Source organism: Rana temporaria, chromosome 3 (genome assembly GCF_905171775.1).
Source record: "Rana temporaria chromosome 3, aRanTem1.1, whole genome shotgun sequence".
Classification (NCBI taxonomy): domain Eukaryota; kingdom Metazoa; phylum Chordata; class Amphibia; order Anura; family Ranidae; genus Rana; species Rana temporaria.
In genome coordinates, this window is record NC_053491.1 from 369,665,585 (window position 1) to 369,691,312 (window position 25,728).

Below are 25,728 nucleotides of genomic sequence, written 5' to 3' on the forward strand. Positions count from 1 at the left end.
TGCAGGACAGAGGAAGACATCAGATGTAGCATCCATTTTGTCTCTCCATTTTTCCATTTATCTAACCTATTATTGTACCAGATTGCAAAAAAATATATAATAAATATTCATGCCTCTCTCAGTAAATATGACTTACCAATATAAAATGGTGAGTTTTCCACTTTTGCAAAATCATCCACATAGGAGACTCCCAGAGGCTCTACTGGGGTCTCACCAATTCCTTGTAGAATATTTCCAAGCAGAACAAAAATCCACATGAACGATTCAGAGGAGCCGACTGCACACTCTGCCAGAGAAAGAGACCGCATCATTAAAAAAGAATAGAGATACGAAGGAAAGACAAAATCAGAGAAATTCCTAGCTCAACACACCAGCCAGTCTGCTTACCAAACAAATTATCCTGTCTAACAGTATGCGTTAAAAACAGGGGTTTAGTTAGCACACATTTGCAAACGTATGCTTAAAGCAGAGTTCCCTCCGTGTTTTAGTTTATTAAAAGTCAACAGCTACAAAAAGCATAGCTGATGACTTTTAATAAACTGACACTTACCTGCCCCACGGTCCAGCAGTGCGGCCGCCTGGAGGCTCGCTCCTCTCCCCCTCCGCTTTATGGCCGGGCTCTTACTGCGCATGCGCGATTCGTGCTGCGCTCTCCTATTGGCCAGCCGATCTTCTGGAACCTGAGTTGGGTCCTAGAAGATCGATGGCATGAAGGGGCCGCCTAGGGCGAGAGGAGTCGCCGCCTATGCAGCTGAAAAAAGGAAGGAGGAAGTGGGACAGGAAGTCCCACTAAAAAGAGGGCACACACTCCCAAATGTGGCATGTCTGGGGGCGAGGAGTGCTTAAAGCGGAAGTTCCACTTTTGGGTGGAACTCCACTTTAAGCTGCAATGCCTCTTCATGACACCCTGTATTGCCTGCGTTCCTAACTCCTATACATTTATGAGAGTATCCACAGTGGAAGCACATATATTCTAATATATAGATAGGGGCAGGGGCGGACTGACCATTCGGTCATTCGGTCATTGCCCGAGGGCCCCGTGGTGGGGGGGCCCGGGCTGGCTCAGTCCGTCCCTGGAGGTGCCCGCAGCAGCGTCAGCTTCTACACAATTAAAAAAAACGTAGTCTGTACTCTGTACCCCCGAGATGCCTTGTATAAGAGGCTCGCTCGGGAGTTATGAGCTTCCCAGGATGGATGGCTCATCAGAGCCGTGAGCCGTGCGTGTGGGGATGTAAAGTGACACTATGACAGGCGCTCCGGCCACCTCTCTCCCCTGTGCTTCAGCTGAGGGGGCGGGGCCATAAGTCACTGCCTCGGAGGACTGCATGTGAAGGAGCTGCTGCTGCTGGACTGGAGAGGCAGGCAGAGCACACTGAATTGCACAGACAAAGGAACGAATGGCATTCACAGTGACCTGCCTTGTGTTGTGTGCAGATTAGCAGGTCAGTGTGATAAGTAATGAAAGCCCTGTGATTGCAGTTACCGTGACAGTGTCTAATCTGTGTAATAAGAGCCATGCCCATGCTGATTGTTTCTTTACCTTCTTGCCCTGTGCTGTGTCTGTGCTTATTTACCAGGTAGCAGGTCACGTCAGGGGCTATTCACTAGTGCACATGTTGAGCCATCCATCCCGGTGTCTTGTCAAGATGGTTCCCCTATCGGATAGGTTCCCACCTCGACTGCGCAGGCGCTGCACTTGCGCAGTCGGAGGCTACGAAAATCTCCAAGCCAGAAGAGCTGTTTGTTAGCTGTAAACAGAGCATATGCAATGAACACTGCGCTCGCTCCCGACCCAATGCTTGGTGCTGGTTACACACACCCCCAGTTTGTTGATATTCTCAATATCACATCCACCCCTTTGACAAAAGCACTGGCCATCGAGTGGAGGAGCCGTGTATAACCAGCCCCAAGCATCGGGTCGGGAGCGAGCGCATTGCGCATGCTCCATTTACAGCGGACAAACAGCTGTTCAGCCTCTGAGATTTCCGTAGACTCTGACTGAGCATGCACAGTTGAGGTCGGAAACTATCAGATAGAGGAACCATATCGTCAGGACACCGGCCAGCTCATACCTCCCGACCCCCTCATATACAACAGCCACATCAACCTAGCTAGTGGGATTTAATGGTTCAAGGCACTGCTTTCTCGGGGGTACAGACTCAGTTTTTTTTTATTGTGTATGATAAGCTGCCACTGTTGCGGGCACCTCCAGTGGCGGACTGAGCCGGCCCGGGCCCTGCCACCACGGTGCCCTCGGGCAGTTACCGACTGACTGGTCAATCCGCCCCTGCACACTGATATCTGGTACACTGAATGCCACTCAGTGTGTAGATATCAGTGTTATATATAGGGAATAGCACTTAGACCTGGTTCACATTGAAGCAATTTACCATGCGATTTGACATGTCAAATCGCATGGCAATGGCACTAACCAAATCGGTGCGATGCCCCATTTGTGGCGCCGATTCCCAAAAGTAGTTTCTGTACAACTTTTGGCGACTTCTTGGTGCAATTTCCATAGACATCTGTGCTGCAACCCTCACAGATGTCTCTGAAATCACCCGCCAAATTCGCACTGATATGCGGGTATGAAATCATGCGAGTTTAGCTGAACTGTCTCGCACAATTTCATTCCCGCTGTCAGTGCGAACCTGGACTAAAGCTGATTCACACCTATGGCATTTTTTGTGCATTTTGCAGATTTGCACAACAATCCATTTAACATGGTTTCCTATGGAACACGTTCTGTAGTGCAAATCTGCAAAATGCAAAAAGCACTAAAAATGCCATAGGTGTGAATCCAGCCTAAGTGAGTGTTATTCCCTATATATATTCCTTACGTTGGTGGTCAGTGAGAAGAATGTTCCTTACATTGGTGATCAGTGGGAAGAATGTTCCTTACATTGGTGATCAGTGAGAAGAATGTCCCTTACATTGGTGATCAGTGGGAAGAATGTCCCTTACATTGGTGATCAGTGGGAAGAATGTTCCTTACATTGGTGATCAGTGGGAAGAATGTCCCTTACATTGGTGATCAGTGAGAAGAATGTCCCTTACATTGGTGATCAGTGAGAAGAATGCTCCTTACATTGGTGATCAGTGGGAAGAATGTCCCTTACATTGGTGATCAGTGGGAAGAATGTCCCTTACATTGGTGATCAGTGAGAAGAATGTCCCTTACATTGGTGGTCAGTGAGAAGAATGTTCCTTACATTGGTGATCAGTGGGAAGAATGTCCCTTACATTGGTGATCAGTGGGAAGAATGTTCCTTACATTGGTGATCAGTGGGAAGAATGTTCCTTACATTGCTGATCAGTGGGAAGAATGTCCCTTACATTGGTGATCAGTGGGAAGAATGTCCCTTACATTGGTGATCAGTGGGAAGAATGTCCCTTACATTGGTGATCAGTGGGAAGAATGTCCCTTACATTGGTGATCAGTGGGAAGAATGTCCCTTACATTGGTGGTCAGTGAGAAGAATGTTCCTTACATTGGTGATCAGTGGGAAGAATGTCCCTTACATTGGTGATCAGTGGGAAGAATGTTCCTTACACTGGTGATCAGTGGGAAGAATGTTCCTTACATTGCTGATCAGTGGGAAGAATGCTCCTTACATTGGTGATCGGTGAGAAGAATGTCCCTTACATTGGTGATCAGTGGGAAGAATGTCCCTTACATTGGTGATCAGTGAGAAGAATGTCCCTTACATTGGTGATCAGTGAGAAGAATGAATGTGGGCGGGGACACATGGGCGGAGACACAGGGGGCCCCATGATCTCCTTTTGCCCGGGGGCCCCATGAACTGTCAGTCCGCCCCTGGATAGGGGGCAGGTGGGCCTGGAGGTAGCCCAATCCTCCTTAAAGGCACAGGGGCACACTGAAGACCCAGCACATAGCACAATGGCAGCAAAGATGTCCAGTGTGTCCCCTCACCAATATTACATCAGTGACAAAGAGATGGCCTCTGCCCCCACCTGTAACTGCCCTTCACAGTAAGGAGCACATGGAAGGACAACACATGAACGACAAAACCAGAGAAATTCCCAGCTCAACTCACAAACTAGTCTGCTTACCAACTCATTGCACATTTGCAAACGCATGTGTAAGTTTGGACTGCAGGTAATACAGGGTGCTGCGAAGAAGCCTTGCAGCTTAAGCATGCATTTGCAATTGTGTGCTAACTAAACCTCTGTTTTTACCGCATACTGTTAGACGGGTTAATTTGGTTAGTCAGCAGACTGGTTGGTAAGTTGAACTGGGAATTTCCTCTGGTTTTATCTTTCATGTTTTGCTCTTCCATGTGTTCCTTGCTGTGAAGGCCAGTTATAGATGGGGCAGGGGCCATTTTGTTTGTTATAGAGATATGAAGGTGTCTTGTCAGATTTGATGAACTACTAATGCTGCGTACACACGAATGTTCAATGTGAGCTTTTTGTCGGAAATTCCCACCGTGTGTAGGCTCCATCGAACATTTGCTGTTGGAATTTCCGACAAGAAAAATTTGAGAGCTGGTTCTCAAATCTTCTCGTCTGTATGCAATTCTGACGCACAAAAAAAGCATGCTCAAAATCAAGCAGAAGAGCACTGCCAATTGAACTTAATTTTTCTCGGCTCGTCGTACGTGTTGTAGGTCACTGCGTTCTTGACGTTTGGAATTTCAGACAACATTTGTGTGACCGTGTGTATGCAACACAAGTTTAAGCCAAAATTCCTTCGGAAAAAAATCCATGGTGTACGCAGCATAAGTATCTGATTCGAGAAGTTACCTTCCGGGAAGTCCAACTCAGCGGAGGAACGGCTGTGATTGGCCAGACACAAGTGTGTATGAGATGTCATATTGTCTGATGTGTAGTCGACAGCTCTGTCAAACTGATATCTGCATAGGACAGAAAATCAGTTAGGGATAATATAATGCTTTACATTTCATTTAATGCCCAACTCCAGGAACATTTTTAATTATACCTTGCAGTGGGGATGCACCTTCTCTGCAAAGGTTAATTGCCCATTTTGTCCAGGGGAGAGGAGAAATAGTTTTACTTAACTGATCCTCTGCTCCCTGATAGATGGCGCTCCCTCATGCTCAGGCTGTGGACTGTCCCTCAGCATTAAGGATGAGCTCTGGCGTGTTCGCATAGAACATGTGCAGAGCCCGCCAGGAAGCTAGCACGGCGCTGTGCTAATCACAGCCAGGGAGACAGTGTCCCGATGCTCGGCTGCAGGGATCGTGAAATGTCTCCCTGGCTGTTATTAGAGCAGCGCCGTGCACACTTCCTGGCGGGCTCTGCACGTGTTCTATGCGAACACGCCGGAGCTCATCCTTACTCAGCATCCTTATGTCCAGTGCAGGGCTTTGGACCCTTCTTTGGTCTTCATTAAGTCAGGATCCTAGACAACCGAAATGTGTGGGGGGAAGAAGTTGAGGGGACCAGTCTAGATGCGGAAGCAGTGGAGGATCAGGTAAGTAAATAATCCTATTTTGTTCCCCTAGGCCAAAACATGTAATTGACTCTTGTAGTGCAGGCACAGCCAGGCCCGGATTTCCCACAAGGCCACTGAGGCCAGGCCTTCGGGCGGCAGGGCTCCAAGGGGCGGCAGTGGCATGGAGTGCCCCGATGCCTGGAACATACAGTTAAGGGCGGTACGTTATGGGGGAATCCGCTTGCTCGTTAACAAGTGATTGCGGCGATGTCGCCAAAATCACTTGTAAAATATGTGCTCCCGTCCGTCCTCCCCTCTCCCCCCCACCCCACATACCTCTCTCTGCTGGCTCTGTCTTCGGGACTCTGTCCTCCCCCGGCCACCGGGTCTGTTACCTGTCCCTGCTGCCGATGTACACAGTGAGAGGGGAGAGCTGTGCTCTTCCCATCTCAGCTGTGACAGGAGTTCTAGCACAGTGCTAGGACTCCTGTTTTGGAGGTGACAGGGTCAATAAAGAGAACATGTCACCTCCAATTGCTATCACACAGGAAATTGTTTTCTCCTGTGTGATAGCAGAAAAGTTAAGTGGGATTTAGCACTGACCTCTCCTAAATATTTATCTCTATTGTACCTATAAATTTAAATTATTTTAACTGACTATTACTAATAATATTCAACATTAAACTTCAGGCAAACAGCATCCTACATACAGTATACACAGATAGTAAGGAATATGGAATTATGTTCAGCCAGTCTTGTGATCCACACACTCCTGAGAAACCGCATTGCCACTATTTTTCTTCAACACAGTAAAGGAATACAGCCTGGTCACCTACTCACCCTCAGCCTGTCATTTGACGATGAAGGAGAAGCAGCACCCTGGTGAGGTCATCACTCTCCTCATTCATATTCAAACTGTTGTCTGACAGCCCAGAGCCTCCCAATACTGCCCTGCCCTCTTTCTGTCTGATTGAAGCTGTAGGGGGGTCACAAGTTGCTTAAATCAAGATGAATTCAGTTAGTTTGCATAATGTGATATGATACAACCCCCCCCCCCCCCCACCCACCCACTATTTTCTTAAACAATTTTTTTTTAAATGTATAATGTTATTTCAATATCTCCACTGAATTACACTATAGCAGGAACTGATTATTGCAGAGAATACATTTACAGAACACCAGAAGTTTTATATATTTAGTATACTATATACTGTTATTAGCTGACATCACAGACCTTTCCAGTTAATTATTATTTTTTCCTCACCTCTTCATAATAAAATGGGGTAGCGCTGTCACACAGCTTCCCACAAACATGATCAAACATCCGATGGCGATCATTCTTGGCCGATGTAATTTTGCTCCAAAGTAGCTGACCAAAGTGATAACCAATAAATTGCCTAGCAATAAATAGAAGGAAAACAATCAGATCCACCCCAGCACTGATCGTACAAACCAAATCTCTTTATAAAGCGATGCAAACTGTGTTTTAGACCCCATACACACTATTATGCCCCGTACACACGATCGGATTTTCTGACAGCAAAAGTCCGATGTGAGCTATTGAACGGAAATTCTGACAGTGTGTATGCTCCATTGGACTTTTGCTGTCGGAATTTCCGTCAACAAAAGATTGAGAGCCAGTTCTCAATTTTTCAGACGGAAAAAATTCCTTTTGGAAAACCCGATCGTCTGTAGCAATTCCGACACGCAAAATTCCGACGCATGCTCAGAAACAATTTGACGCATGCTCGGAAGAATTGGACTCGTCGTTGTGTTGTACGTCACCGCATTCTTGGCGGACTAAAGTTCAGAGAACTTTTGTGTGACCGTGTGTATGCAAGCCAAGCTTGAGTGGAATTCCGTCGGAAAAATCATCCAAGGTTTTTCCGACGGAAAAACCGATCGTGTGTACGGGGCATTCGATTTTCTGCAGATTTTTGTCTTCAGATTTATTAAAACCATTTAATATGAGGTCAAACCTTAAAGCCCTGTACACACGATCAGTTTGTCTGATGAAAACGGACCGATGGACCGTTTTCATTGGACAAGCCGATCGTGTGTGGGCCCCATCGGTTTGTTTTCCATAAAAAAAAAAATAAAACATGTTTTAAAATTTTCCTATGGATACAAAACTGATAGAAAAAAAACATCGTCTGTGTGGAACTCCATCGGAGAAAAATCCATGCATGCTCAGAATCAAGTCGACGCATGCTTGGAACCATTGAACTTCATTGAACTGAGTCTGTGGCCGCGTAGTGTGTTACTGATGGTAGACTTTGTTACGTTGGTCCAAGCTCTATGCAGGTCATTCACTACATATGGTTCTGGGATTTTTGCTCACCGTTCTTGTGATCATTTTGACCCCACAGGGTGAGATCTTGCGTGGAGCCCCAGATTGAAGGAGATAATCAGTGGTCTTGTATGCCTTCCATTTTCTAATTATTGCTCCCACAGTGGATTTCTTCATACCAAGCTGCTTGCCTATTGCAGATTCAGTCTTCCCAGCCTGGTGCATGTCTACAATTTTGTTTCTGGTGTCCTTCGACAGCTCTTTGATCTTCACCATAGTGGAGTTTGGAGTGTGACTGTTTGAGGTTGTGGACAGGTGTCTTTTATACTGATAACAAGTTCAAACCGGTGCCATTAATACAGGTAATGAGTGGAGGACAGAGGAGCCTCTTGAAGAAGATACAGGTCTGTGAAAGCCAGAAATCTTGCTCGTTTGTAGGCGACCAAATACTTATTTCCCACCATAATTTGCAAATAAATTCTTTACAAATCATACAATGTGATTGTCTGGATTTGTTTTCACATTTTGTCTCTCATAGTTGAGGTATACCTATGATGACAATTACAGGCCTCTCTGATCTTTTCAAGTGGGAGAACTTACACAATTGGTGGCTGACTAAATACTTTTTTGCCCCACTGTGTATATATACTGTATATTTTTATATATATATATATATATATATATATATATATATAGATATAAAATGTATCTTCCCCTGTACATTTTGGCCACCCTTAGACCCTATGCACTCCTCTCCTGTATATACCACCCCATGTCATACCTTCAGCACTCCTTTTCTGTACATGTCGCCCACCCTCAGACCCTTCACAATCATCTCCTGTATATACTATCACATGTAAGATGCTATACTCATTGCTCCAACATATACTTCCCACCACATCATAGTACGTAGTCTGGTTGAAAAAAGACATAAGTCCATCCAGTCCAACCCACAGAAAAAAAAAATCCCCCTCCATACTCCTCTACTGTGCATACTGTGCACTGGCACATCCTCTGCACTCTTCTACTATGCCTATGCCGAATAAAATTCCCTTATGTACATACTGCCCACCGTCATACCATCCACACTCCTTCTCTATGCCTGCAGCTCACCGTGATGTCCCTCTTCATTCCCTCCTGCACATGCTGCATGCTTTTAAACCCTTCACAAGCCCATATTGCATGCCACTCCTGCACATAATGTTGCTCAGTCCCGGATTGGTCATAGGGCACCGCAGGCATTTGTGTCTCCTCTCCTGGCTCTCCTGCCCTGCCGACGATGTCATTTATCAGCAGAACAGCATGACTCACGCTGTATGAGTGCAGGGATCCGTGGTTGCTAGGCAGCATGTCGAATCTAATTAAAACAATGATCGCTGTCCGCGCAGGCGCACTGCGGCCGGCGATAGCTAGGCAATGGGATGCTGCCAGGGCTGGGGCTGCTGATGTCATGGAAACGGATGACATCAGGAGACCCCGCCCACCTAGGCATATTACTTCCATTGAAAATGAGACAGTAAACGTGGGAAATGAAGCCATCAGATGGGATACAAGGAAAGGAGACACAGAAGGAACACAGGTAAACAAGAAAAGGCAGACTAAGGAGTAATGGAGGGCACAGGAAAGTGTAAATAGATAAAGATGAATGGCGGCAAAAAGGAGATAAGAAAGGGAGACAAAGAGGGAAAGGAGGGAAGAAGAACTGATAGAAAAAAAAGGGGGTATATATAAAGAGAAAGAGAGAGAAAGGAAAAAAAGAGACTAAGGAAAGGAAAATAGGATAAAAATACAAGTGAAAAATAAAAAAGGATAAAGATAGAGAAATGAGGAGTTTTCCCTTGCGGGGCATGCTGGGAGGGGTATTTCTGTGGCGGAGGCCGTTGTTCAGGGTTCTTCGCGGGTTCCTGGTTCCAGGTTTTTTAGGGTGTGCGCACATCACGGGCCCCACCACTATGGCCTACCTGGCCGGGGTCGCATGCTACGCGGAGTTCCTGACTCTGGGCTCTCATAGACCAGAGCGACTCATACTACAGCGGGGCCCCAGTGACTTACTGGGTCCCCATTTCTATTGAGAAGATCCCAAGCTGGGTGCTGTTCGGTGAGGGATCGGTCTGAGGAGAACCCGGAGGCAGGTGATCCAACAGGGCTTGAACGAACCATCAGGGATCTGGGTGACCAGACATTGACAGGTCATATTCAACCTGTCAGTCGGTAACCCCAAGAGATATACTGGGAGGATACGCTCAAACATTCACAATTTCAGCACTATGCCTGTTGCAGAGGTCTCATCTAATATCTTAATTTAATCAGAGCCAAGTCGGTGGCAGAGACGTGTTCCTCCCAGAAGCTTTGAGTGGCGCTCTGGCTGCCAGGCCTGTGAGAGAGGTCTGTCCAGGGGCACTTTTACCCACTCCGGCTGGAGTGGCGACGCAGATTAATACAAAAAAGGGGCAGAACTGCCTTTACTATCCATAGCCTGATACTGTGAAGTTGCTCTTCCTTCACCAACCTATGCTGTCTACCTCAAGTTTACATGTTGGTCGTGTTTGACCGGGAAAATAAAGCATTTGAAAACGTCAACCAACGGTCCTGGACATTCTGTTATTGCTCTCAGCACTACCATCACCCCTAGACACAGTATAGAGGTAACTTAAACACGCCGATCCCAAATCTAACCAGCGGCTCCTCCGGGGGTAGCGCTACACGTGGGGGCTCGTCCGGGATTCGGATGTTACCTCTGGCAACGGAAATCGTGAGTAAAAAATATTGAGAGCAAAGAGTGTCGTGTATTGAACTGTCTGGCAATGAGGAAGTTAACCTCAACAGCCAAAGCCTGGGCGTACGTGCAGCGGAGCACGCGCCTGAAACGCGTCCAGACAAGTTCTCAAGTGGGAGGAGTCACCCACCCCTGCATGAGACGTATAGCAAAGTCTTCGCGCCAAACCAGCAGATCAACGCCCACCTGCGAGAAAGAAAGAGAGACCACATGCGCGATGTCTGCTTCCTTGCTATTGTGCACTGTTTCCCAGCGATTGAGACCCCCTGTGACTTCACCAGGAGTCTCCAGTATGTTTGCTTCGCCTGGAGTGCCAGTGACTGATACGGGCATTCGGATGTCCACCGAGGGACAGTTTGTACTTTTGTCGAGCAGAGGATCAGAGACTTTGGCCCTATCTTGCCCTCGTTGCGAGGAATTGTCAGTCCAGATCCAGCCGTTCGCTCGGTGCCAGAGATGCCGGGCCTACCTATTTACGGTGAAACCACCCGCCAAAGCTCCTCGGGAGTACCGGGTGAACTATCTTACTGGAATCGTCACCGCGGAGGAAGAAGCCAAATGGCCAGAGCCCTCCCCGTCGGTGGAAATTGTGGAGCCAGAGGCTCCAAATCTTGAGGTCATCTCGGTCTCGTCAACCCTGACTCTACGAACAGCTACCTCGCCATCTCGCTCACCGGAGGTAAGCCCCATGACCGAACCAGACCAGGATGACGATCCAACTAGTGTGACCAGCACACAGGCCGAAACCACATCAGAGACCACCACTTCTACAGCGGTCTCCGTGTGGCGTGCCTCTATAGGAGAAGGCCCTGCGCAGACCTCCCGCAGCTGCGGTCGAGGCCTACCTGCCCGGCGCTCCTTGCCAATTCAGCCCAGAGACCCATCAATCAATGCCTGCGGCTATCTACCTGCGGAGGAGCTAAACTCCTCCGATTTTGACTCATTGACGGATGATGAGGACACTCTGGAAAGTTTGTTTGAGCCGATGTTTCCGGAGCAACAGGGGTTTCGGAGGACTCCGTGCCCCCTACGGTAACCAGAGGAAGAAACTCTCCGGCCGAAGCGCATTGCGTGGGTCCCAGATATCGTCCCAGGACGTCCCGCAGCTGACCTGGGGAGACGGTGAGTTAGTTCCAGTTATTTCCCTCACCGTTCCCATGCCCCTTGCTGTGCCAGCTCTGAGAAAGGCACCGGGCGCTATAGTGCTGCCGGGACGAGGAGACCCATGTACACTGCCTAGTTGCGCAGACCTCCCGCAGCTGCGGTCGAGGCCTACCTGCCCGGCGCTCCTTGCCAATTCAGCCCAGAGACCCATCAATCAATGCCTGCGGCTATCTACCTGCGGAGGAGCTAAACTCCTCCGATTTTGACTCATTGACGGATGATGAGGACACTCTGGAAAGTTTGTTTGAGCCGATGTTTCCGGAGCAACAGGGGTTTCGGAGGACTCCGTGCCCCCTACGGTAACCAGAGGAAGAAACTCTCCGGCCGAAGCGCATTGCGTGGGTCCCAGATATCATCCCAGGACGTCCCGCAGCTGACCTGGGGAGACGGTGAATCAGTTCCAGTTATTTCCCTCACCGTTCCCATGCCCCTTGTTGTGCCAGCTCTGAGAAGGGCACCGGGCGCTATAGTGCTGCCGGGACGAGGAGACCCATGTACACTGCCTAGTTTGGCCAGGCTGCAGTGCCTGGTGATTCAGAAGATTGCTGCCAGCCATGGGTATGAGTACCCCTACGTGGCATCTTCCCTCTTTTATCAAGTAGACCAAGAGCAGGAGGCCTAGAGCCATGAAGCCATCTGGGCTCATTTAAAAGTGCCCCGCACCATCAAGGGTGAGGACTTGAGCTTGTCCTATTTGAACCCCCGGTTTGAACGCTGTCACCGAGAGTGGAGCTGGGGCCAACACATATACAGCGATCGAGTTGTGTTAAAGTCTCCTGGGAGAGAAGACCAGTTTTTTTTTTCAGTCACCTCTACGACGGTAGATGGTGGCGTTGTGATTTTGCCAGACCCGTGGTTTTATAAGTAGGCTGCATGCTTGTGTTATCTGGCCTACCCCTTTTAAGAAGATATTGGACAAGGGTTCTCGTCCCCACTTACATTTGTTCTTTTGTTTTTTTTCCCCTGCCTTTCCGGATCCACATTGTGTTTTATGTGAAGAACTTTGGGGGGGTGGGTTCAGACAGTAAGAGGGGGACCTTGCCAACTTCTTTACAGCATTGAAAGAGGACTCAGTGAAGGGAATGTTTTATTTTTTATTTCCCTCTTGCTGCTACATCTTTTGCACTGAACTTGAACTGCCATGTTATACCAGCGTACTGACCGCTAGGGGCAATGTTCTGCAACGTTCTTATTGCAGAACTGAAGTATATATATATATTGTTTTATTTCTTGCAATCACAAAAAAAAGTGATGCTCAGCATTATGGTAAAACTCCCTGGGAGGAAGGGAAATTTTACGTTTGGGCCCAAGCGTGCAGTTTCAGTTCCAATGTTGGAGATTGTAAATAGCAGAATTCTTAATATATCAGAGTATATATATATATATATATATATATGTATATTGTGTGTATGTTTTTTTTATATTTCCTATGCAGGTTGTTGGACCCACCTACTATCAACACTGTCGGAGAATGGGCAGCATAGATAGATAGGGCTGTGTATGTGATAATGCTGTGAAATGTCATAGTTCTTGCTACCGTGTTTTAGGACACTAGTATTTGTAAATTGAAAATTATGCAAATATTTTTTCTTTTTCCTACTTTTCTTTACTGTTTTTAGCAGATATCAGGCTGGCATTCAGGCTTAAATGCCTTAGGACACTGGTGACAGTGTCATTTCAAGTGGGGGGAGTGTGTAGCGCCTGTGTACTTTCGTACAGGTGCTATGCTTAAATTTAGTGGGAGAATGAGAGAGTTATGTTGCTCTCATTCTTTGGCTGTCGCCAAATCTGGATTGTCCTGTGGGTCAGTCTGTGCCCCAGAGATGCAGTCTCATCTCTGGGCGGCAGGTGGCGCCAGAGGGGTCCAGGCGGAGTCGCTTCTTTCTAGCAGCCAATTAGAGGAGTTTTCCCTCACGGGGCATGCTGGGGAGGGGTATTTCTGTGGCGGAGGCCGTTGTTCGGGGTTCTTTGCGGGTTCCTGGTTCCAGGTGCGGCACCCACCTTTAGGGTGTGCGCACATCATGGGCCCCACCACTATGGCCTGCCTGGCCGGGGTCGCGTGCTACGCGGAGTTCCTGACTCTGGGCTCTCATAGCCCGGAGCGACTGAAACTACAGCGGGGCCCCAGTGACTTACTGGGTCCCCTTTTTTTATTGAGAAGATCCCAAGCTGGGTGCTGTTCGGTGGGGGATCGGTCTGAGGAGAACCCGGAGGCAGGTGATCCAACAGGGCTTGAACGAACCATCGGGGATCTGGGTGACCGGACATTGACAGGTCACATTCAACCTGTTAGTCGGTAACCCCAAGAGACATACTGGGAGGATTCGCTCAAACGTTCACAATTTCAGCACTAGGCCTGTGGCAGAGGTCTCATCTAATATCTTGATTAAATCAGAGCCAAGTTGGTGGCAGAGACTTGTTCCTCTCAGAAGCTTTGAGTGGTGCTCTGCCAGGCCTGTGAGAGAGGTCTGTCCAGGGGCACTTTTACCCACTCCGGCTGGATTGGCGACGCAGATTAATACAACTACAAAAAAGGGGCAGGACTGCCTTTACTATCCATAGCCTGATACTGTGAAGTTGCTCTTCCTTCACCAACCTATACTGTCTACTTCAAGTTTACATGTTGGTCAAGTTTGACCGGGAAAATAAAGCATTTGAAAACATCAACCAATGGTCCTGGACATTCTGTTATTGCTCTCAGCACTACCATCACCCCTAGACACAGTATAGAGATAACTTAAACACGCTGATCCCAAATCTAACCGGCGGCTCCTCCGGGGGTAGCGCTACACTGAGAAAAATGTTGGAAAATAAACTTAAAAAAACAAGTCAAGAAAATTACCTAAGTAATAGAAATTAAAATAAATAAAGTGTGGAAAAATTAATAAAAATAATAATAAATATAAAATAAATAATAATAAAAATAAAAGGAAAAAAAAATAATAATAAATAAAGGATACAAATGAAAGAATATGAAGAATAAAAAAACGGAAAGAGGGAAAAAAATAAAATGGAAGACCGAAAATATTATAGATGCTACTGCTCCGTGAATCGCGGGTAGCGCAGTAAATTTGCGGGGGCGCAGGGCAAAAATGCTGCCCTGCGCCTCCGCAAATAAGGGGCAAATCTACCTGAATCCGGGCCAATGTCATCCTATCAGCAGAGTAGGGGGCGGAAGGAGCTGGAGATCTGCACAGAGAGCGGGAGTCTCCCGTAATCACCCATTAATATGATCCAGATCTACAGCTCCTTCCGCCCCTACTCTGCTGATAGGATGACATTGTTGGAATGATTACATTAACCAGCATCCAATTCGCATAACATGTAAATCAGACTGGATTTTAATGGAGCCGGTGCACACATGTCCGGGGTGGCCACGGTCAAAGCTTCATGTTGGTTCAAGATTATTTGTATAATATATGAGGTTGGACATAATAAGAACTAAATAAGAAAAAGAGGAGATTAGTAAGAAAATAAATATAAATTGTAAAATCAAATGAGAGTAAGATAAAAATATAAAATAAATGTAGATCCGAGGAGGCATGCAAGGAAGATAAAAAAAAACAGCATTTTAGCTTGCACATGATTGGATGATAAAATCAACAGAGCTTCCCCCTCATTTCAGATTTTCCTCTCAGATCTACAGCGACTGCACTTCCAAGTGCACTTTCAGTGCAATTTAAAGTGCACTATGCACTTGTTTTGCAAAGTGAATTTGCCTTTTGTAAATAACCCCCCTTGTATATTATATCTATAACACATGTAAGAAAGTCTATCCTTTTCAATGATTTATACATATATGTATATCATATGTAATTGACATCCGTTCATATGATTCATGTTTGTTAAAACCCATCAGTGACCCAGGCCCATAGTTTTGTAACATATTATAAAATTTACCAATATCAAAGCTGCCATCGATGACCCCGACCAGCTTGGAGGGGATATTGAAACGTCTTTCTATCTGGGTGATCATGCTGCGGGAATAGACAAGTGCCAAAGATTTGGTGATGTAGGCAAAGGACAAGGAGATGAGAAAAACCTGGAAGCACAGGGGAAGACACTATGATAAATCTCATAAGGGAAAAGAGTAATGAGGGGTAATAAAGCAGAACTAGTCTCTGAGGTCTTCACGTAGCCGAAATTCTGGCACTTGTAGATCTGCAGCAACGGGAAAAGCCGAACCTCGGATAAATGACTTTCTAATCGCTGACACAGAAATGTGCTGAGAAAACAACAATTTGGATGTCTCTGTGTCATGGCCACACCTCAAGTCACAGAATGGAGCTACAATTATACTGCAATTGTATCTTATTGCTCTAATTGTATATTTACAATATGTATATGGCACATAATCAGTAATCATGACTCAAGAATTCTTTCCACATTACCTCATTCACTGCCTCTGAATTTCTAGTATATAACTTATACTCAGTGGTGCAGCAATACAATATGCACATTCAATAATGAGTAACGATACAGATTGCAATCTCATAATTCTCTGTCCTGTTTGATGTAACCTACCTTCAGTTTGGACAGGTGACATTTTCGCTGTTTCGGGGGAGATGAAGATTGTGTCATGCTAAATTTTCCGTTTGTTTCAAAAACGTATTTTCTGCAGGAAAACAAATGACAGCAAGAGGTGACAAAAAAACAACAATCAATTGTAATGGGAGACTGCCTGTCAAAGTATTGCACACTCTCTTTCAGGGCCGGTTGCAAGGATTATTGTCTACTCAGACAAAGGTGCATATGGCCGCCCCATCGTCCTCCCGCTACTCCATACCCCCCTAACCCCCCCCCTCGCATTCCCACCACCCCCTTCACAATGGCAGTCCTGGAGCCATTTTTTATTTATTTTCAATTTTTTATGTCTCTTTATATACTTAAAACATTTTTGGTTTAATTTTTATTTAATGTTACATAACTTTTATTGCTATCACATAGGGGACCAATAGCCCCCTGTGATAGCAGATAGGTGACAGGTTCTCTTTATGAAGACACTTATGGTCTAGTAGACCCTGGATGTCTCCTTTCTGATCCACTGCAGCTGATGGAACACAGACGGTGTTCCATCAGCTGCTCCCCCCAGCACTGATTCTGGAGAATGACAGCTCCCGTCCAAGCAGTGATGTCATACACATCACTTCCTGATCTGTGTACAGGAAGGAGGCTGAACGGACGGAAATCCGCTGAGCTCAGGCCACCCTTCCCAGTGACAACCGACCATGACAGCACCAGGCCTGCAGGTGGGGCAGTGGAGCCCGTTTAACATGGCAGGGGGGTCGCATGGGTGGGCAGCACATTGTACCATTGGTGGAAGCGATAGACGGCTCAACTCTACACTTGAATCACTTCCACATGAAAGCCAACAGTCGGCTTTACTAAAGTACACACACTCACTTGGGAGTGTGCAAAAATACACATCTGCAGCACTATAAAAACCTGAATCCCCAGCAAGCGGCAGGGATTCAGATTTTAACCCCCCCATCCGTGTTGGTCTATCACATAAAATCCCCCAAAAAAAGATTTATGACAAATATGAAAAAAATTGGAAAATTTCAAGGGGTATGAATACCTTTTCAAGGCATTCTAGGTATTGGAATTTCCTTTCAAAATTGTGTGTTAGTGAACACAATGGCCCAGATTCAAGAAGCGCGGCGCAAGTGCTTACTTGCTCCGGTGTAACGAGTGCTCCTGATTCAGGAACCTCGTTACACCGACTGCAGCCTAGGATCTGACAGACATAAGCCTCCTTATGCCTTCACATCCCAGGCTGCATTCTTGCGTTGGCCGCTAGGGGGCGCGGCCATTGTGATCGGCGTATAGTATGCAAATTGCATACTACCACCGATTCACAAAAGTTGCGCGGGCCCTGCGCACGCAAGGTACGGAGTTTCCGTACGGCGACTTTAGCGCAAGGTTGCTCCTGCTAATAGCAGGGGCAGCCAATGCTAAAGTATAGCTGCGCTTCCCGCTCGTGAAATTTAAATTTCACGTCGTTTACGTAAGTGATTCGTGAATGGCGCTGGACGCCATTCACGTTCACTTAGAAGCAAATGACGTCCTTGCGACGTCATTTGCCGCAATGCACGTCGGGAAAGTTTCCCGACGGAGCATGCGCTGTTCGCTCGGCGCGGGAGCGCGCCTAATTTATATGATTCCCGCCCCCGGCGGGATCATTTACATTAGGCAGCCTTACGCCCGGCTGTTTAGCATATCGCCCGCGCAATTTACGGAGCTACTGCTCCGTGAATCACTGGGCAAATCGAAATATTTGCGTGGGCGCAGAGAAAAATCTTTGCTCTTTGCCCACGCAAATATTGCTCCAATCTACCTGAATCTGGGCCAATGAATATGAATTTATCCAAAGGTACGAATTATCCAAAATAATGAATGCATAAATTTTTTTTTTAATAATAAATAATAATAAAACGTTTTTATTATTATTATTATTATTGTTATTCAATTCGTTTAGATGCAGTATTCGTTATTTTGGATAATTTGTAACTTCGGATACATTTGTATTGTTACGTTCACTAACAGCCAAATTTGAAAGGAGATTCCAATACCTATAATTTAATATCTAGTAATAGGTTACTGTTAGTTATTATTTCAGATTACATTTTTTTTAGGGTTTACGGATTTTCAAATTTCAGAATTTTTCAAATTTAAGGATTTTCAAATATTCTGAAAAATTAGTTAAACAGGTTTTCGTTATATCCGATTTTTCAGAATTTACGAATTTGTCGAAATTCGTTAAAAAAACTAATTTGGAACTAAACAAATTGCACATGCCTACTTGCAATGGCAAGCGGTGAGTGCAGCCATGTGACTGTGATGACCAATGAGAAGCACATTTGAGGCTTCTTCTTCTGGTAAGGTGTCCCAGAAGAAAGAAGTACTTCTCGATGATCAGTGCATTCACATAGGGGGTTATTTACGAATGGCAAATCCACGTTGCACTACAAGTGCAAACTACAAGTGCCAAGTGCACTTGAAATTGCGCTGAATGCACTTGGAAGGGGTAGATCTGAAATGAGGGGAAGCTTTGCTGATTTTATTATCCAATCATGTGCAAGCTAAAATGCATGTCCCCCTTAGATCTACAGCGACTGCACTTCCAAACGCTCTTTCAAGTGCACTTTCAAGTGCACTTTGCACTTGTAGTTTGCACTTGTAATGCAAAGTGGATTTGCCTTTTGTAAATAACTCTTGTAATTGACTCTTTAAAAATTAAAAAAGGAAAACACAATTTATTTTTAACATAATACAAATAATCAAAAAATTAAATTTCTAGTCCATAATAATGGGAATGGAAACACTGCAACATAACAAAGAAGTTACAGAGTGACATGAAAACCTGAAAACAGCCGAAAAATGGAGGAAGAAAAGTGAACGTATAGCGTCTGCCAAGAGTTAGAACAGCATATTATATATTTTGCACCAGTAAAGCAGATGCAAACCCAATCACTAAAATCTCAAAGACACTTTAACATGTTAATGAAATTCTAAAATAAATTTTCAAACTTTTTGAATCTGCATCTTTTATTAAAATAATGCCAGGTGATTGTGCAATGAAGGTCTTTGTCCAGGCACTTCCTGTTAGGATAACAACACGCTGGTCCTGTCTCCTGATTGTAGTTCTACATTGTCCCCCTGGCAACAATGGCTTTCAAATGAGATTGCAAGTGGCTGTTTTAACACTCATTACACAGGCATGGTCCGCTGTTGGACAATATTAACATAGCAGTATGAAAAAACAATCATTTATGAACAATTGTTGATATATAAAGGCTATAACAAAACATGTTTTTGGAAATAACTTATGTAACTTTTTTTTAAATAAATCAGTCAAAAAATGAAATAATTGTCTGAGAAGCCATACCCGGAAGCTGAAATCCTCCCAGGACTTGAGGGATAAAAGCTTCCAGCTGAGTCTTCTCACATAGGTTGCACTGGCCTTAGTTGGGGGCATCTGAGGACAATCTTAGATGGTTGTGAAGAAGTCAGCTCTCATTACATTCAGCAGGTGACACAATAGTTATCCTTTGTAGTCCTGTTCACAGCTCAATGTGCATCACTTGGTGACACAACAGGTATACATGACATTGCTATAGAATGAATATCTTAACATTAAAAATCCCTAACTTTTTCCAATTTAGAAACACACAAATAAAAACACAGATAAAATGAATGCAGCAGCTACTTACAACCTCGGATCTGCCGGACACGTGAGATTGGCAGTAGAGATCTGCAATGGACTTTGACTCAGCTTTTGATAATTAACTTGGAAAAGCTGCCAGAAATTAAGCTTCGAAGGTTATATTTTCTGTGAAAATCTAAAACTGCACAAGAATCCGATTGTATTGCATAACGATGAGATTTTCCTGATGGGCGGCTGTGCCTGGCAACCTCGGGATTAAAATTCCAATTTACTGGACTTGTGATGGCAGAAAGCTCACCTGTTATGTCACGCTTTGGTCTGGAAGTTCTTGACTTTTTCCTGTTTAGAGGCCCTTTTCTTCTTTGTACACCAAAGCATTGCATAGATGATATTTCCAAATCTTAAAGTTATTTATCATTTTAATTATCATATAATATCCTGAAATCTGTACTGTGGCTATAACTGATTCCTTCTGTATTGAATTGTATTGTAACTGTACTGCCCGCCCACGTTTTGTAAAGTGCTGCGCAAACTTTTGGCGCTATATAAATCCTGTATAATTATAGTATTTTTCATTATTATTATTATTATTATTATAATTATCGGGCAACTGCTCAAATCCAAATAGCTTAAATATATACAGCATATATCACATATGGTGCTTAAGGGGTGAGATCATTCATGGTTTGCATATATTGCAATACATGTTCAAGTTGACCAGTAATGGCAAAGTTATCCTTCTCTGGCCACTTCCTAGTCTACCATGCAAAATGCCCAAAACTTACTTGCTTATAGCATACCTTAATGGACTAAAAGTGCCCATATGAAGAAGAGGGGAGTCGCAGACTCACGTTTGGTCAATGACCTGCACTATGCATTAGAAATGAAGGGATGTCTGTGCTCCCCTATCTGTGTAACATAAAGTGCCCATAAATGAAGGGATGTCTGTGCTCCCCTATCTGTGTATGTCTGCCCCTTATTGGCACTATACATTATGCTTATATTTTAAAGGTAAGTAAACATTTGACAACTAATAGAGTCTGCGATGCCTATATGAAGGTGTGAGTTCTGGGAAATGTACAAAACACTGCCGACATCCCTATCGGGACCCATCCCGAGAACACTACACCTATGACCATTCTCCATATAGAAGGACTGATTCCCATTATTATCCGCCTAGGACATATGGGACACCAGGAAGAGGCGGTGGACCCTATACACCTAGGAATGACTATCCACCCAGACATTATGATCCCTACTATGGATATAATGGCAGGGAGGATGATCATTTCGACAGACCTCCTTACAATTACAACCTGACCCAACCTAAGTCTGCCCAACCGGGGGATTTTCACAGGGGTCAGGGGAATTATCCGAAAGGGGGAGAACAAAACGGGGGTCGAGAGGGGGGCGCCGCGCCCGGAAGAAAAAGACAAAGAGTTTAGCAAGCACTGGGGTCTTCAATCTGAGCACGATTGAATTCACCGATGCTGAAAAGTCTGTCTTGGACAAAGGTCTGAAATTTGTTCCTCCCAAAGGTCTTAATAAGTTTCAGACATTCATCGATGTCCAAAAATTCACACGAAAGTTGAGCATCCAGAGATTTTTTATTTCTAACCCTATGAGACCCAGTCTTCCAGAAGTCTCTACTGTTAGACACACGGGACTCTCAAACCCATCACTCTTTAATCCACCTTGCCCTTTGGCATCAAGTATTAAAGTCTTTAGAGACTTAGTTTTGAAGGATTTAGATGAGCTCCCTATAAAAAGGTCCTATTCCGATCCCAACATTAGAAATGGCCTAAAATCCTTGTGCGAGAGGAAAGATCTTGTAGTCCGCCCAGCGGATAAGGGGGGGGGTATAGTAGTCCTTGACAAGTCTGCCTACAATCTTGAAATGTCCAGGATCTTGGGTGATCACCAGACATATGTAAAGTTACCTTCCAACCCCACTACCAGCTTTACTACCTCCCTAAAAAATCTTGTGGACAAGGGTGCACAGAGAGGCATACTTGACAAAAAAGAAAGATGCTATTTAGTACCTAAGGTGCCACGTATACCCGTCATGTACTACCTGCCGAAAATTCACAAGGACAACATGTGCCCTCCAGGGCGGCCGATTATTAGCGGCATTAATTCTGTGACATCAAGGCTAGGGAAGTACATAGACTTCCATCTCCAACCCATAGTTAGAAAGATTCCGTCCTATCTCAAGGACACTCGGCATACGATCGCCAGGTTGGATGAGGTGGAGTACACGGATGACATTATTTTGGTCACTGCAGATGTGGCATCCTTGTACACCAGTATAGCACATCACTTGGGTTTTCAAGCGGTAGATTGTTTCCTCAATAGATCTTCAGAGCTCCCCATTGCACAGAGGTTGTTCATTATGGACCTTCTTAGATTTGCAACGACCCATAATTACTTTTGGCATGCTGGCGATTTTTATTTGCAACAAAAGGGAGTTGCAATGGGGGCTAAATTCGCTCCCAGTTTGGCCAATATATTCATGGCCAAGTGGGAGGAGGATGTCGTCTACGCTGTAGAACGGCCGGAGATAGTTCTCTGGGCGCGGTACATAGACGACATCCTCCTCCTTTGGCGAGGAGACCGAGGATCTCTGGATGAATTCATGACTTACCTTAATGGGAATCAAGTCGGAATTAGTCTCACCTATGAGGCTAGCTCCACCAACATCAATTTCCTGGATCTAGAAATCTTCGTGCAGAATAATCAATTACAGACTAAAACTTATTTTAAGAAGACCGACCGTAACGGGTTTATCCCAGTTGATAGCTGTCATCATCCGTCATGGCTGAAATCAGTTCCACGCAGCCAGATTCTAAGAATCCGGCGTAATTGCTCCAATTTAGGGGACTTTAGAGATCAAGCAAATGTCCTTAAAAGGAGATTTGTTGATAGGGGTTACCCTGAGAGCAATATTGAGGAGGAAATAGAACGGATTTCATACATGGACAGAACAACTTTGATAAAAGAAAAAATTAGGTCGGCACAAGAAAATAGGTTTAAGAACTCCTTTTTCACAACATTTTCTATACAGCATAGGCAGATCAAGTCTATCATCCAGAAACACTGGAAGGTACTAAAGAGTGATTCTACATTAGGACCAACCCTCCCAAATGACGCTGCCGTGATCTATAGGGGTGCCATGTCTATGAGAAACCAGATCGCACCCAATGTTCCTGACCCCCCCATTAAACCAACCTTCTTCCCTCTTTCTAAGGGGTATCACCCCTGTAGGAGGTGTAAGGTATGTGTTTACAATGCTCAGAAAAAGAAGTCCGTCAGTTTTAGGTCCACCGTCACCGGGATGGAATTTCCCATAAAACAATTCTCCACATGTGCCACGAGGTATGTGGTATACCTTCTCACCTGCCCTTGTGGAAAACAGTACGTTGGACGTACTATACGGAACTTTTCCACAAGGGCAGGTGAACATATTGCCAAGATACTTAAAGGCTACCCAAAACATACGGTCCCCAGACACTATCTGGAACACCATAATAAAAAAGTGGAAGGGACCACGTTCCAGATTATCGACCATTTTGTCCCCCACTGGCGGGGTGAACCCGCTACTCGTGGGGTGTCAAGGTTGGAGGTGTTCTGGATCTACCAACTTAAGAGTTACACGCCCCATGGCCTCAACGTGGAATGGGACGTGAACTCTTTCATCAATCAATCTTAATAGTCTGATAAACAGTCCAGTACAGTTTCCAAACCCCCTTTTAATAATGGTTTTGACTGAGCTGTTTATGTATTATAGTATATTTTTTTCTGTTTCCCCATGAGTTTTATCCATACACTTGCTAACGCAGTTGTTGGACGTTGCACACTTGTATTCTTGCATGCACACGCCAGCTATGACCTTCCCACCTATGGGGCATTGTATACTAGTATCTGTCCCCATAGGAGGTAATGTATTTGTTCCGCAGCGAAGGGTTAACGCTACTGCGCTAAACCCCTTTTTTTCCCAATGAATCCTGGGATGCTCACGATGGAGCGCACGGCGTCACCAAGCTCTAACGTGGGTGACACGCATGAAGCAGTCACATGGCACCGACACTTCCGTCATTGTGATGGAGTGCACGGCGTCACTACGTTTGGACGTGGGTGACGCGCATGAAGCGGTCACATGATACCGGCGCTTCCGTCATCGCCGCCCCTATGGATGACGAGTTCAGCAATGGACAGCATTGTGCTGAGCCTTGGACTCAGATTGGACAGCGGGTGCAAGGCGGGGCTATCCACTCACACTCCCTCGTATTGGACAGAGGGATACATGTGATACAGGAGGAGGAGATTTTCTGTGATTACCCCCTACAATTCGTCAGATCTTTGTGGCTTACTTCCGCTGCGTGGAGCGCACGAAGGGGAACACACAGGCTGTGGAACGCACGCTGGATGGGAACGGCGTGGCATGCATGGACGACAGGTAGGCAATTATGGGGGTTATTTATAGGCGTGGGGAGGTGAAGGAGTCCAGTTCCATGCCCTAGTAAAAGTCTATGAGGACGAAACCGGTCGGCTACACTGGACTCCAACCATTTTCACTACGCCATTGATCTTGATTTTCTTGATTTGATTTGCTGTGGTGATGTGACCTGCTGTGGTGATCTAAGTGTGGAACTTTTTATCTGTCGGGATTTTTATATACATTTGTACTGTTTGGATTCTCTCTCTGCTGTGGAACACTTTTTTATATCTTTTGAGAGATTTTATTAAATTTTTCTACACTATGAGGAGGTGTTCTTTTTCCCTTTTTTCCCTCTGAAACCTGGAGTGTTTATTCCACACCATCTCACGGACGCTCCTGGGGCCAATACTTCCACCTCCTTCAGGAACATCAGAATCAGGATTTCTTCTTCGGTGCTGTTGGAGGGTATCTGAGCCCATATAAGCCTTGGAGACCTACCCACCGTACGGTGAGATGTGGGTCAACGGGAGTCGGTAAGAGTATTCATCTTTTAACTTACCAAGGAATGTCCATGAGAAGAGGTTCTTGCCTTTCCGTGTGAAGTGGTGTTGTTTTTTCAACTGAGGGGAATATCTGAACGTAGTCACAAGCTATGAATGTATCATAAAGAACCACCCCCACACATATACATGGGACTTTTTCACTTATAAATTGTATCTGTGGTCACACACTTTTACAGGACTTATTAATTGCTTTATTTACCTTTGTTGGTTCACTTATTCATATTTAACCGCGAACGTCAGTTGTTTTCTGTTCATGGTATATATGATCTTTTCCCCATCGTGTACCCAGTGAAGTTTTTGGACATATTTCCCTACAGGGTGTCTGTCCATTTGGGGCCACTTTGTGGACACAATTTTTCACATAGGTTGGCGCTACATTTTATATTTTTTTCACTTTTGCACAATTATCCATTGGTATGTTGGCTGCCCACAACCACTGATATATATCATATATTTTTTTCGAGTAGCGCAATATTTTTTGTATATATTTATATAGAGAGAAATGTGCAACTAGTACACTTGGGGTTGCCTCATGGGACTTTTAAGGCAGAAAAAGTATTCAAATAGAATAAATTGGTAAAAGAACACACATGAAGTGCTAATTTTATTATAACAAGAAAAAAAAATATTTATATACTGGTAATGGACATAGAAAATTACAACATTCATTTAAAATAGAGATGAATCACTCATACTGAAGTACAGATATCGACTCAGAAGCTTACAATTCGCTGCCCTCATGCGATTTGGGCTATAGCAAACAGTGTTTAAGCATAATATCCCAACATGTTTCGGAGTTTCACAATACAGTGTGATGTTCTTTCTTTAGGGGAAACTTATACTGGTTGATTTATTTCTTAAATCTGTAATATAGATATAGTAACATAAAAGTATTTGTGTGATAACATTCA

At 45.0% G+C, this 25,728-nt stretch overlaps 1 protein-coding gene across 2 annotated transcripts in view; it reads right to left on the bottom strand.

Moving 5' to 3' along the window:
* Positions 1-19,966, bottom strand: part of LOC120932779 (solute carrier organic anion transporter family member 1A2-like) — a 39,133-nt gene extending 19,167 nt beyond the window's left edge. The window contains exons 1-6 of one of the 2 annotated variants that reach the window (XM_040345452.1): positions 19,863-19,966; positions 16,174-16,264; positions 15,550-15,691; positions 6,684-6,816; positions 4,768-4,877; positions 137-286 (exon numbers count right to left, since the gene is read on the bottom strand). In XM_040345452.1, coding sequence (XP_040201386.1) covers positions 137-286; positions 4,768-4,877; positions 6,684-6,816; positions 15,550-15,691; positions 16,174-16,230 — 592 coding nt within the window. In that variant the 5' untranslated portion in view covers positions 16,231-16,264; positions 19,863-19,966. The other variant, XM_040345453.1, reaches the window with a different exon arrangement.
* Between the last annotated feature and the right edge of the window lie 5,762 nt (positions 19,967-25,728).